Raw genomic sequence first — 13,437 nt, 5'->3', positions numbered from 1 at the left:
ATTATTTACCATGATGAACAGCTGTTGTTTTCAATACACTAACAATCATTCTGAAGTGAATTTTTGAAGAGCATCACTGGGGTTAGCTCTGGGCAAATGCTCTTGTTTTTCTTCCTCTTCGATCCTCCCCTTTTAACCATACTCACTGTTGGTGTGGGGCTGGGGTGCAGGTTTTATTTGTGAATCCTCAGAATTTGGGATTCTAGTAGCATCTCCATGGTAACCACCAGAGGGAAGCCAGGGAGGCGTTTGGAAAGGATGCCTTTCGCCTTTCGAAGGGAACAGCTCAATGGCAGCAGTTTGGCAGCTGCATCCAGGCTGCTGGCTTTTGAATAGCTCTGATGACTGGACTCAGATAAAGGTGGCTGCAACCCTAGGTCCTCTCCTGAGAGTGTCCACAGACCGCCCTGGATGAAGGCCCGGGAGCAGCTCCCTCTGGAACCTGTCTGATAGTCTAGTCCCTACGTCAAATGGGAGGTCAGGACTGCCCAAAGTCCAGGAAACAATAAAAAAAAATTTTTTTAAATCTAAGTTTAGCAAATAGAAATTGAATGGGTGAATGGATAAACATTGAGGTGTATCAACCACATGCAATACAGAGAAACTGCTGGTTCTCCCAGCATGGATTGGCCACGGGTATTCATGTTCATGTGAGAGCGGGAACAGGCAGAACTAATGCCTGGTGGTTAGAAGTGGCTTGGCAGGCAGGGTGTGGGCATAGGGGAATGAGAAGACTGCGGAAGGACAGGGATGTTCTGTGTGAGACTAGGTGCTAGTTCTGTGGTGTGTGTATCACCACAATCACCGACCTGTACACTGGAAATGTGTGAGTTTCATTGTGATTTAATTATACCACCATAAGCTGATTGTTCTTTAAAAGTACAGTCTTAGCAATAAGAATATAAATGTGTGCCATTAACAAAAATAAGCCATTGGCTCTGAGCAGATGTGCAGACTGAGAGCTCCGCGTTAGTCATTGTGAGCCAGTTCCCACTGGGCTGTGCCTTCACCGTGGGCCATGGGTTTGGCACATTACATGTCGCAGTGTGCACAGCAGACCTCACTGCTGCTTCTGCCGTAGCTCTGACTCAGGTGGTGTGACCACGCTGTCCGATAGCACGGAAATGAGTCAACCACCTTCATCTCTAGCATCTGCCTAAAGCTCGAGGCTGCCTGAGAGCCTGGAGTGCGAAGGCCACACAGCTGCCTCCCTTACCGCTTCTCCCCAGGCTCGAGACCGCAGAGAGGCAGGGAGAGTAGAGCATGTTGTGGGGGTGGGGTGGGAGATGAGGCATTGAAGAGTTGTGTGCCCTCCACCTGCCCTCACCTCACCTTTCCTTTCAGACAGCTGTCTCAGGAAGCCCCTTGCCCAGCCTCCGCCACTCAGGTGGGAGGCCTCTCAATCACCCAGGGTGACGATTCTCAGAGAGCAGCAAACCCTCTGAGGGCCCCTCAGGAGCAAATAGTAATAGTGATCATTTCTAGATCCTTCTTGCTTCATTGCTTGCCACAGCTTTGTAGCTACTTTAGCATCTATTAATTCCAGTGCCAATAAATGGTTTATCTCCTTCAACTTCCTTTGCTGCCAGGGTATCTGCACTATCAGATCAATGGTGTATTTTGCTGACATGTTGGGGTTCTAGTAGAAGGTCTTAGTACTTGTGTGTGATGCTGTTGTTTTGGTTGTGCTGTTGAGCAGAGGTGGTGTGACTGAGATACCAGAAGTGAGGAGCCTGGTGAAGCTTCAAAAAGTCCCTTATTTATTGCCTCATCAAAATTGATGGAAAGCATTTTCAGGGTAAAATGGGAAAGTTATTTTAACTAAAATGCATTGACTTAAATGACAAAATGCAAATTTTTTAGAACTCGTGTAAATATATAAACATGAAACGTTGTGGCGGGCATGTTCTGTCTGGGAACTAAAAGTGGCACTGAGTTCCCACAGGTCACTGCTCTGTCCTCTGCTCTTAGCAACAGGTGAACGAGTTATTTTCTAAACTGTATTAAATAATAAGAAGAAATAAAAGATTCTTACTTTCTGTCAAGAGGCCACTGTGCCGGCTTCTCCCTTATCTCCTTGTCTCATTTCTCTGCTCTCATCAGCTCAGAAATGTTTGGAAAGCAATACTTTCAGCTTGCCCTGTCACCCCCAAACCAGCTATTCTTCTTGTCTCTGGACTCACTACAGAACAGTGCGTCAGCACCTTAAAATAGTCCCACTATGTGAGGGGGTGATGCTCAATGCATGAATACATGTGCACCTACTTAGTAATGAAATTCGTATTCTACTAGTATAAAGCCCAGACTGAGGCTGACAAACAATAACAATAATTTGGTGTTTAGGGAATATTGTTAGGCCATGGCTGTCTATAGTGCTTCAGAAACAATTGCTATCACCAGTAGTTAATATGTAGAAAAATAAAAACTGACAGGAAAAGTATGGTCAAATAAAAAGATAAAATGTGGCCCTAGTCAGTTTGCTCAGTGGATAGAGCTTCGGCCTGCGGACTGAAGGGTCCCAGGTTCTATTCTGGTCAAGGGTGCATGCCAAGGTTGTGGGCTCAACCCCCAGTAGGGGGCGTACAGAAGGCAACCGATCAATGATTCTCTCTCTTCATTGATGTTTCTCTCTCTCTCTCCCTCTCCATTCCTCTTTGAAATCAATAAAAATGTATTTTTTAAAAAGATAAAATGTGAATAGAAATATCCAAAATATTGGTTTTCCTTGCTCTTTATTGCCTCTCTGTATTTTTTTTTCGTGTGGCTTTTAGAGTCTTTAATAATTTGTTCAACACTATCACTTATTAAAATAAAATCTATTTTTTTTACATTCAATATTATCCTATATAATAAAAGCCTAGGTGGCATTTGCATGACGTCGTCACAAGATGGTTGCCATAAAATGGCTACCACAAAATGGCAGCCCTCGTGTCATCACAAGATGGCCACCACAAAATGGCCGTCACAAGATGGCCACCACAAGATGATCACCACAAGATGGCTGGCAGGGGAGGGCAGTTATGGGCAATCAGGCTGGCAGGGGAGGGCAGTTGGGGGCAACCAGGCCTGCAAGGGAGGGCAGTTGGGGGTGAACAGACTGACAGGAGAGGGCAGTTGGGGGTGATTGGGCCGGCAGGGGAGCAGTTAGGCATCAATCAAGCCGGCAGGGGAGTGGTTAGGGGGCTACCAGGCTGGCAGGCAGAAGCGGTTAGGGGCAATCAGGCAGGCAGGCAGGTGAGTGGTTAGGAACCAGCAGTCCCGGATTGTGAGAGGGATGTCCGACTCCCGGTTTAGGCCCGATCCCACAGGCAGTCAGACATCCCTTGGGTGTCCGTCCCAGATTGGAGAGGGTGCAGGCCGGGCTGAGGGACACCTTCCCCCCGCCCCGCCCCCCCACCACCCCCCCTGCACAAATTTCATGCACCAGTCGCTATGACATGCACTGACCACCAGGAGGCAGACACTCAACACAGGAGCTGCCCCCTGGTGGTCAGTGCGCTCCCACAGTGGGAGTGCTGTTCAGCCAGAAGCCGGGCTCACAGCTGGTGAGCGCAGCTGCTGTGGCGGCAGCAGGAGCAGTGTGGCTGGGATGAGTGGGAGTGGCGCCCAGCCTCGGCTCAGGCTCCTCCCCAGCCGCCTGCCACTTCAAGCACTGCTACATCCCTCGGGAGATGTCGGGCTGCTGGTTTTGGCCCAATGTCAGTGGGATTGGGCTGAAACTGGCAGTCTGACATCCCCCGAGGGATCCTGGATTGCCAGAGGGTGCAGGCCAGGCTGAGGGACCCCACCAGTGCACGAATCCATGCACCGGGCCTCTAGTTCTGTAATAATTTCAGATATACAGCAAAGGGGTTAGATAATCATAAACTTTACAAAGTGATATCCCCCCCTGATATTTCAAGTACCCACCTGTCCCCATATGTAGTGATCATGATATTATTGACCATAGTCCCTATGCTGTACTCTAAATCTCTGTAACTATTCTGTAACTACCAATTTGTATGCTAATCCCTTCACCTATTTCACCCAGCTCCCCAACAACACTCTCCTCTGACAGCTGTCTGTCTGTTCTCTATATCTATGAGTCTCTTTCTTCTAGTATTTTGTTTGTCAGTTTATTTTGTTCTTTAGATTCCACATATAAGTGAAATTATATAGTATTTGTCTTTGTCTGATTCATTTCACTTAGCATAATACCCTCTAGGTCCATCCATGCTGTCACAAATGGTAAGGTTTTATTCTTTTTTACTAGTGGCCTAGTGCACGAAATTCGTGCACGGATGGGGGGTTCCTTCAGCCCAGATCGCCCCTAACTGCTCCCCTACCGGCCTGTTCACCCCTAAGTGCTCCCTTGCTGGCCTGATTGCCCCTAACTGCCTCTGCCTTGCCCCGCACCTGGGACCCAGGCTTCCCTCCCTCTAGCCAGCTACAGGCACCCAGGACCTGGGCCAGCTTCACTCAGGCCAGCTGCAGCCACAGGGGACCATGGGCAGGCAGCTTCACCCAGGCTGCAGCCGCAGGCACCCAGGACCACAGGGCTTGTCCCTCTCCTGGGCTGCAGGCGCAGGTGCAGCTGCTGGCGCCCAGGACTGCGGGGCAGGTGGCTTGTCCCTCTCCTGGGCCAGAGGGGCAGGCGCAGCTGCTGGCATCTGGGACCCTGGAGTGGGTGGCTTGTTCCTCTCCTGGTCAGCAGTCTGTCTGGTCCCCATTTCTCTCTCCCCAGTGTTGAGTGTCTGAGCCGTTATGGCATGATGGCATGAGGGTGTGACTACTATTTGCATATTAGCTCTTTATTATATAGGATTTTAACTTGTCACGGTCTATCTTCAAGTGGATATTTTATCACTTCACATCCTGTATAGAAACTTCACTGTAATAAAATTTCATTTTTCCCGGGCAATCTTTGTGCTATTGTTGCCATGTATTTTACTTTCACAGATGTTATAAAACTGACATTACATTATTATTTGTTTAAATAGTTAATTACCTTTAAATATCTTTAAATAATAAGAAACTTCTATTATATTTTTTCCTATGCATTTATTTCTTTGGTGTTTTCCATTTCTTGGCATAGATCGTTATTTGTATCTGGCAAAATTTTATTTCTGCTTGCAGGACTTCTTTTAACATTTCTTACACTACAAATCTGCTGGTGATAAAAAAAAATTCAATCTTTTATATATGAAAAAAATATATTTTAACTATTTTAAAAATAGTTAAAATGTATTTTAACTATTTTAAAAATAGTTAAAATGTATTTTAACTATTTTAAACTATTTTTAAAATATTTTCGCTCAGTCTAGAATTATGAATTGAGAGGATTTCCCCCCCTTGTGAGTACTTCAATGATGTTGCTCTACTGTCTTCTCTCTTACACTGTTTCTGATGAGAAATCTTTTGTAATCCTTATGTTTATTCCAGTGTATAGTGTGTCTCTTTTCTTCTGACTACTTAAAAGATTTTTCTTTTCATCATTGGTGTTGAGCATTGTGATTTTTATGTGTCTTGATGTAGCTTTCTTTATGTCCTGTGCTTGCTATTCACTGAGCTTCATAGATCTGTGGGTTTGTATTTTTTACTATATTTTGCTAAATTTGGAAATTTTTGAATCATTCTTTCTTCAGATGATTATATATATACAAGTTCAGGTCTCTAGAGGGGGCTGGGGAGGAACAGGAGTGAACCAAACCGTAGGGTCAAGACCTCAGCAGGCAATTGAGTGCGGGGACAGCCAGCTGGGCCATCCCTGCAGTGGCCAGTTCATGACCAGCTGCCTGAGACTGGCTCGTTCCTGGGCTGGGTGGTCTCAGGCATCTGCTCCGTGCTGCCCAGCAGTGCAGTGCCAGTGTGGGCTGTGCATAGCTTATGGGGAAGGCACGGCCTGGGGAGTCAGAGCCTTGATCCCGAGCAGTAACCAGATCTGGGCAGTGGGAATGCAGCCAGTTCTCTGCACCCTGACTCGCCCCACTGTTGCGTCCCCAGAGCAGTCATGGTGCCTTCTTCCATCACGGTCCCCTAAGCTCGCAGTGATGGAGGTGTGCTGTCATAGGTTTGAGTGAACGGAACATGGAAGACCCCTGGGTGATAGCAGGTGCCGGGTGCCGGCTGGGGAGGCGGTCGTGTGGGTTTGCGTGAAGCGTTCACAGTCACAGCTTTGGAAGCCTCTTTCTTAGTTTCTCAGAGAGCTCGATGGTGAGGAAATGCAGGTTTCGTCCTGCGTTGTGGTTTCTGTGGGAAACCTCGCCGTTGGGGGTGTCAGAGGGGTTGGCTGGGAGCACCTGCGACAGAGAGACACCTTTCTCCCATAACCTCTTCGCAGGTGGACTGGTCTCCGGATGCCCGGGAACTGCTCAGCAGATCCCTGCTGTTCCACAGAGCTCTCTGAGCAGCCGTCCATCTTCTGCGGGAAGAAAGGTGTGTGCTTGTGCACAGTCACTGCCCAGTCCCGGGCCGGCAGGGGCACCCTGGCCCCAGACATGTTCTCCCACTGGGTTCGCAGAGGTTGGACAATCGTTGTCCAGAATTCCCTTGTTTAACAAAGAAAGTTAAGTTCCCAGTGAGGCCCCTGGTTAGAAAGGGAGGGGGTTGGGGAGAGGAGGAGGAGCCGAGCTGCCTCTTCACTGCCCACCGGAAGGCGCAGAGCCCAAGGCATGATCTCCAGCCCGCTCACCTGCCCCGGGAGGCTGCTTCCAGAGAGACCGTGAAGGCCGGGCTCTGCTCCTGTGTCCTGGTGGGTCTGAAAAGCAGGAGGCAGAGCCGTGCTCTCACCTGAGCCTTGGGGCAGTGGCCTCCTGGTTCTCAGCAGAGACAGTGGCCCTGGGGTCTGACGCTCCTCAGTGGTTGAAACCGCGTGTAGGAGCCACTGGTGCAGGCGAGCCCCTGGGAGGCAGATACAGCGGGGAAACCATTGGACCTCATTGCCCGGGCAACAACGCCAGCATCCTGCCCTGCCCCCAGCCGTTCGGCGCCGGTGCATGAGCATGCTGCCCACAGGCCTGCCATCTTTGTTGGGTTAATTTGCATACAGACTCCTGATTGGCTGTGGGTGTCATGGTGTTACAGTCAATTTACATATTTGTCTATTATTAGTATAAGATGGCTGAGTAATATTCCACTGTGTACATGTTCCACAGCTTCTTTTTTTTTTAATATATTTTATTGATTTTTTACAGAGAGGAAGGGAGAGGGATAGAGAGTCAGAAACACCAGTGAGAGAGAAACATCGATCAGCTGCCTCCTGCACACCCCCTATTGGGGATGTGCCCACAACCAAGGCACATGCCCTTGTCTGGAACCAAACCTGGGACCCTTCAGTCTGCAGGCCGATGCTCTATCCACTGAGCCAAACCAGTCAGGGCTTCCACAGCTTCTTTATCAACTTGCCTATTGATGGGCACTTGGGCTGCTTCCAGATCTTGGCTATCTACACTAATAAAAGAGAAATATGCAAATTGACCATACCTCCGTGACACCCACCAGCCAATCAGGAGCAAGTATGCAAATTAACCCAACAAAGATGGTGGGTTAATTTGCATACACAGGCACGGAGCGAAGACTGAAGACTGAAGATGCTTGGCTTCTCCACTGCAGCCAGAGTGAAGAAGCCAAGCCTCACTGCGGCCAGAGCAGAGAAGCCTAGCCTTGAGGCTTGGCTTCTCCGCTGCTGCTGGAGCGAAGGCCTGGATCCCGGTTGCCGGAGGAAAACTGGTGCCGGCAGCCAGGGGAAGGAAGGCCTATTGCACAAATCTTCGTGCAACGGGCCTCTAGTTGTAAATAACAGCAATGAACATAAGGACGTACATATTTTTTCAAATTAATGTTTTGGGTTTCTTAGACTATATTCGCAGAATTGGAATTGCTGGGTCAAAAGGAAGTTCCATTTTTTATTCTTTTATGAACCTCCCTCCACACTGTTTTCCACAGTGGTGGCACCATTCTGCATCCCACCAGCAGTGCATGAGGGCTCCCTTCGTCCACACCCTCTGCCTCTCCGGATTCTGCTGCTGAAGAGCTAATAGCCCATATGGCATGCAAACCAGTTTGACACGCCCTCCTCCTTTCTCAAACGTAACTTCCTATTCCCAATAAATAATCTTTTGGCTGCTTTCCTCCCTAATGCCTTTAGGATATTGTATTGTAAAGACAGAGTTCAGGTGTTTTCTCCTAAAGAAAAAAAAATGGATTTCCCATTTATCATTTTCTGCTTTGTGTTCCTGTATAGTCATTTTGGGGTGGTATTTGGGGATTACAGGTTTCCATGACCAATTGGCTCACTGAGAACCAGGGGATTCATAGGATGACACATGGTCTGAGGCGGCGGGTGATTCTGAAGGTTCCTCACATAACTCAGCTGTTTTGTCACTAATTCCTCCCCTCTGTCAAAGCAAGAAACGGTGACCCAGCATGTGGCAACTGGGGAATGTAGGTGCTCACATGAGCACAGTGTCTCCCTTTGTATAGGGGGCTCCTGGGTACAAGTGCTTTGAGTTGGAAACACGGGTCTCCCATTCTGAAAGTGAAAAATAACACCTCCTCCTTCAAAGCAGTGCATCAGTTTAGTACTTGGGAGAAGCATCTGAGAACGGAGCTGGCTTCCTCTGTCCATTAGCGGGTGACCTTAGGCAAGTCACTAGCCTCCTGGGCTTCAGTTGCCTCAACTGTAGAGTTAAGTGGTTGGACTGATAATTCTCTCAGTTTGACAGATGACCCATTCTTCACAGAGAGAGGGATGAACCTTACGAGGGGCTGGGAGAGCAGGAAGTCAGGTGGGGAGGGCCGTCTGATCTCAGGGCCCCCTGCAGCCAGGGGATCAGCACTAGCCTGGAGCACGCTCACCAGGGTCTTCAGACTCTGCAGCAGGTGAAAGCTGGTCAGTGCCGCTTCGCTGTGGCCTGCAGTGTGCTCCCGTCCCACCTTTCTGGGGCTCTTTCCCGGAATGGGGTGATGCTGGGAGGACCGTGGTGGAGTCAGTCCAAGGGCCTGATACTCAGCTTAAATCTGCCTTATCTTTGGGGCCTATCCGTTCCTCGCTCTGGTTTTGGGAGGTCCCTCTGACCCAGGGGGATACAATGAAGGCAACTGGAGCAGCCTCAGGCCCTGCAGGCACTGATGCTGATGAGGTATATCTTTCAGGTGAACCTGTGGGAGAGCATGGCCCACGTGGGAGACGACAGACAGATGCCCTGGCTCCCTGTCCTGGTGGTAAGTGGGTCAGGACACCTGCCCGCACTGCACAGCCTTGGCAGAGATTCCAGTGGGAGCCCCTTCCAAGCTGTGTCCTTCACCAGCCACACTTCCTTGGGCAGGTTCCTTGGCCTCTTAAGCCTCAGTTTACATGGCTGTAAAATGGGAACAATAGCATCTTCTTCACTGAGTTCTTCTGAGGATGCAAAAAGGTAACTCCTGCAACACACTGAACAGTGCCCAGGGTTTGAACTAGACTTCCCTGGTTGGTGACTCCCTTTATAGGATTTCATGGATAGAAATGCCCTTAAATGCTTATTTACCTTGTGATATACACATGCCTATGTGACAAGCCACATCTGTGGGCCATACAATTGAGAAAGATCCAAGCCTCTACCAGGAGCCCTCAGGGGAGGAAAAGAGGCACCATGTGACTGAGAGACCTGCTGTGCTAGAGGCTTGGCCAGGAACTGCCTCATTCTTGACTTTGGGAAGAATGGAAGAAAGATTTCAGGGGGAAGAGAGTTCGGATCAGGCCTCCAAGGTGGGATGGGTGTGGGACCAGGGGAGGCAGGAGTGAGGCCAGACTATGGAAGCAGGGTGGCCTGCCCCGTTTACCAGCTAAGTTCCTGGAAATGGGGCACTGAGTGAGCACTAACGGACCGAGCGGGCCCTTCCTCACCCGGCCTGGGGCTGTCTAGGCACGGACCCTGAGTGACTGAGTAACTGTGTGTCTTCAAGGAGGCATGAAACCCAATGACCCCTTTCTTGTGGCAGGTGTCTCTGATGTGCTCAGCCAGAGCAGAATACAGCAACTGCGGCGAGAATGAGTACTACAACCAGACCACAGGGTTGTGCCATGAGTGTCCCCAGTGTGGGCCGGGGGAGGAGCCGTACCTGGTAAGGCCCCCTGCCTGGCTGCCAGACCACAGCCCCCGGGGCCTTCATGGGGTATTGTCACCATACTTTGTGTTGCTCTGCATGTGGTCCCTAATACATCAGTGCCCAGTGCACCCGGTGCTCCGCTGTGCCTGATGGGCCTTGTGTGCCCGTCACGGGGTGTGCCCCAAGACTGCAGGCTTGGTCCTGGCAGGTGTGACCCTGTACTCACCTGTGTCCTCTGTCCTCTTCCTTGGCCAGTCCTGTGGCTATGGCACCAAAGATGAGGACTATGGCTGCATTCCCTGCCCGGCAGAGAAGTTTTCCAAAGGAGGCTACCAGATATGCAGGCGCCACAAAGACTGCGAGGGCTTCTTCCGGGCCACCGTGCTGATGCCGGGGGACATGGAGAATGACGCCGAGTGTGGGCCTTGTCTCCCTGGGTAAGCATGGGGCGCTCCAAACCGCACCCAGGACACGCTCTCAGAAACCCCTGCGTGTCTCGGGGGGCCCTCTGAGAACACGAGCACCTCGGGCTGCAGTGCAGCATCACTCCTGCTGTCTGCCCGTTCTACGCGGGGCGGCATGCAGAGAGGCGGCACATATCGGGAATAAGGACACATGGCACCTAGCATGGCGAGTCCTGCCACCTTTCCCGAGCAGGCAGCCGGCCCAGGCTCAGTCTCTGTGTGCTTTGAGCCAACATCAGCCAGACGTTCCGACTACTCAAATCAAACAAAGCTGCTGACTACTTACAATGAGATAACACATGTGGGATGCTTTGGGAAAAAACACTAAGATTCCATACAAGAGTGTTACTTGTAGTATTCTGAGGACAACTAAAGATAAAAGTCACTGAGAGGAATATTTGAGTGTAATGTGCATATAATTCCACCACAATTCTGTTATGTATCAAAAGTCTTCCCCAGAAAAAGCAAAGTGCAAATGCAGTTATCCTGAAAGAAGGATAAAAATCTTCCTTCACGCGGGCAGGACACATTAGCAAGTTCTCCTTGAGATGAGGGAGGTGCAGCCTAGATGCCCAGTAAACACAAGCCGCTGCAGTTGCCGCTGCCTCCCTCTGGTGGCCACACAGCGTAATGCTTGCATGGGCGCCTGGAAACTAAGAGTGGTGAGGCTGAAGGGTGATGGAGCGCGTGGGGGCGCTGATGGAGCTGGCGAGGGTGCAGGCCATGGTGGTGGTCATGGAGGCAGCAGCATTCTGAATAGTACACTGTACTTCACAAACTGCTTGTTTACCCGTCATCTCACTGTGCTGAATTGAGAGGAGGAAGAAAATAAGAACACATTCAAATGAGAACACTGGCCATTAGTCTAAGAAAAAGGAAGTACAAAAAAGGCAGAAAGTCACACCAATTTAGGAATAGACTGAAAGTGAATAACACTTTTAAATGAGGAGATATTTTAAACTCGCAGAAATTAACCCTAATTCAAATTTGTTACTGAGAAACATCCATTTCCATGGCTTCCACCACCATCTCTCTGCTGGTGATTTGTCCACCCCCCACCTCCAGTCTCCCTAGTTTCTGTCATGAGTTCAGACCTACGTCCTGAGTTACAGACCTGCCTATCCAAACCCCACAGGGACAACCACGTCAATGTCCCTGACACAGAGGTTGATTCAAACATATTTTTCAAATGAATAAAGAAATCATGAGAACCTTATTCCAGAACCTTTTCAGGAAAAAAAAACAACACAAAAACAGGTAGCTATACCCAAAGAAGATGTTAATCTATTCTCTTAGAAAATATCTATAATAATAAAAGCGTAATATGCTAATTAGACCAGTCGTCCTTCTGGACAACCTTCCAGATGAAGCCACGGCAGCGGGAGCCGAGGCAGAGGCGGCCACCTCAGCGGCAGGGGGCCAAGCCCCTTGCATGAATTTCATGCATCGGGCCTCTAGTCCTATATAATAAAAGTCTAATATGCTAAGTGTCCGGTCGTCCAGTTTTCCATTCAACCAATCAAAGCCTAATCCTACCTAATAATAGACAAATATGCAAATTGACGGCACCTTCGCTACGCCCAAGCCATGCCCACCAGCCAAAGTCACGCCCACCAGCCAATCAGGGCGAGTATGCAAATTACCCCAACCAAGATGGCGGTTAATTTGCATACACTGAGGGAGGGAGGAATGAAGACTGAAGACAACTTAGAAGTAAGAGGGAGGAAAAGTGGAAAGCAAGGTGGCTGCCAGAGGGAAAGCCCAGGCGGAGAGCAACAGGGTGGGGCAGAGAGGGGCGGGGCGGGGTGGAGCAGAGCAGGACAGAGCGGAGCGGAGCAGGGTGGAGCAGAGCAGGGCGGGCGGCAGCGGTGCATGGGTGCAGGCGCTGCGGCCTCAATGGTGGCAGCAGCGGCAGCGCACTCGGCCGCAGCGGCCGCTTGCAGGATTCTTCCTGCAAATGGGCTACTAGTATGCTAATGATAAGCTAAGGCCGCTCAACTGCTTGCGATGTCATGCACTAACCACCAGGGGGCAGATGCTCCAACCAGTAGGTTCACTTGCTGCTGGAGTCCAGCAGATCGGGACTGAATGAGATGGGCTAGACACACCCTGGAGCCCTCCCGCAGTCCCTCTCCAGCTGGCCAACCTCCCGCATCCCTCCCCAGCCCCGATCGTGCACCAGTGGGGTCCCTTAGCCTGGCCTGCACCCTCTCGCAATCCATGACCCCTCGGGGGATGTCGGAGAACCAGTTTTGCCCCAATCCCACAGGCCAGGCTGAGGGACCCCACTGGTGCACAAATTCATGCACCGGGCCTCTATTGATGAAATAAAAGTCCTTTCACTGGGTTTTCTTTACTTTAGTTGCTGTGATCATTGTGTTGTGGGGGCTCCACCAGAGGGAAGTGTTAGAAGAAGTAGTCGAGCCCTAGCTGGTTTGGTTCAGTGGATAGAGTGTCGGCCTGAGAATTGAAAGCTCCCGGGTTCAATTCTGGTCAAGGACACACCCGGGTTGCAGGCTCGATCCTCAGTAGGGGTGTGAAGGAGGCAGCTGATCAATGATTCTCTCTCATCATTGATGTTTCTAGCTCTCTCTCCCTCTCCCTTCCTCTCTGAAATCAATAAAAATATATTTAAAAAAAGAAGAAGATGAAGAAGCAGTCAATCCATCCCACCCAGTGGGTCACACGTCTGTGGAGGGCCTGCAGACACTGGGCTTGAAGGAGAGAGATCAGAAGGACCTTGACTTTACACCAGGCATCCTCAAACTACTGGGTGTTTTTGCCGTTTTGTTTTTTTACTTCAAAATAAGATATGTGCAGTGTGCATAGGAATTTGTTCATAGTTTTTTTTAAACTATAGTCCGGCCCTCCAACGGTCTGAGAGACAGTGAACTGGCCCGCTGTT

General features: G+C 49.9%; 1 protein-coding gene across 1 annotated transcript in view; it reads left to right on the top strand.

Annotated features, from left to right (window-relative positions):
* Positions 1–9,150: 9,150 nt before the first annotated feature.
* Positions 9,151–13,437, top strand: part of EDAR (ectodysplasin A receptor) — a gene marked incomplete at its 5' end in the record, with an annotated part of 31,934 nt that continues 27,647 nt past the window's right edge. The window contains 3 exons of the mRNA XM_079776136.1: positions 9,151–9,201; positions 9,961–10,083; positions 10,324–10,505. Coding sequence (XP_079632262.1) covers positions 9,151–9,201; positions 9,961–10,083; positions 10,324–10,505 — 356 coding nt within the window. The remainder of the gene's footprint in view (positions 9,202–9,960; positions 10,084–10,323; positions 10,506–13,437) is intronic.

The sequence above is a fragment of the Cnephaeus nilssonii genome (genome assembly GCF_951640355.1).
Source record: "Cnephaeus nilssonii genome assembly, chromosome: 7".
NCBI classification, from domain to species: Eukaryota; Metazoa; Chordata; class Mammalia; order Chiroptera; family Vespertilionidae; genus Cnephaeus; species Cnephaeus nilssonii.
The sequence above is the reverse complement of the archived record's forward strand: the minus strand, read 5'-3'. Positions and strand labels throughout refer to the sequence as shown.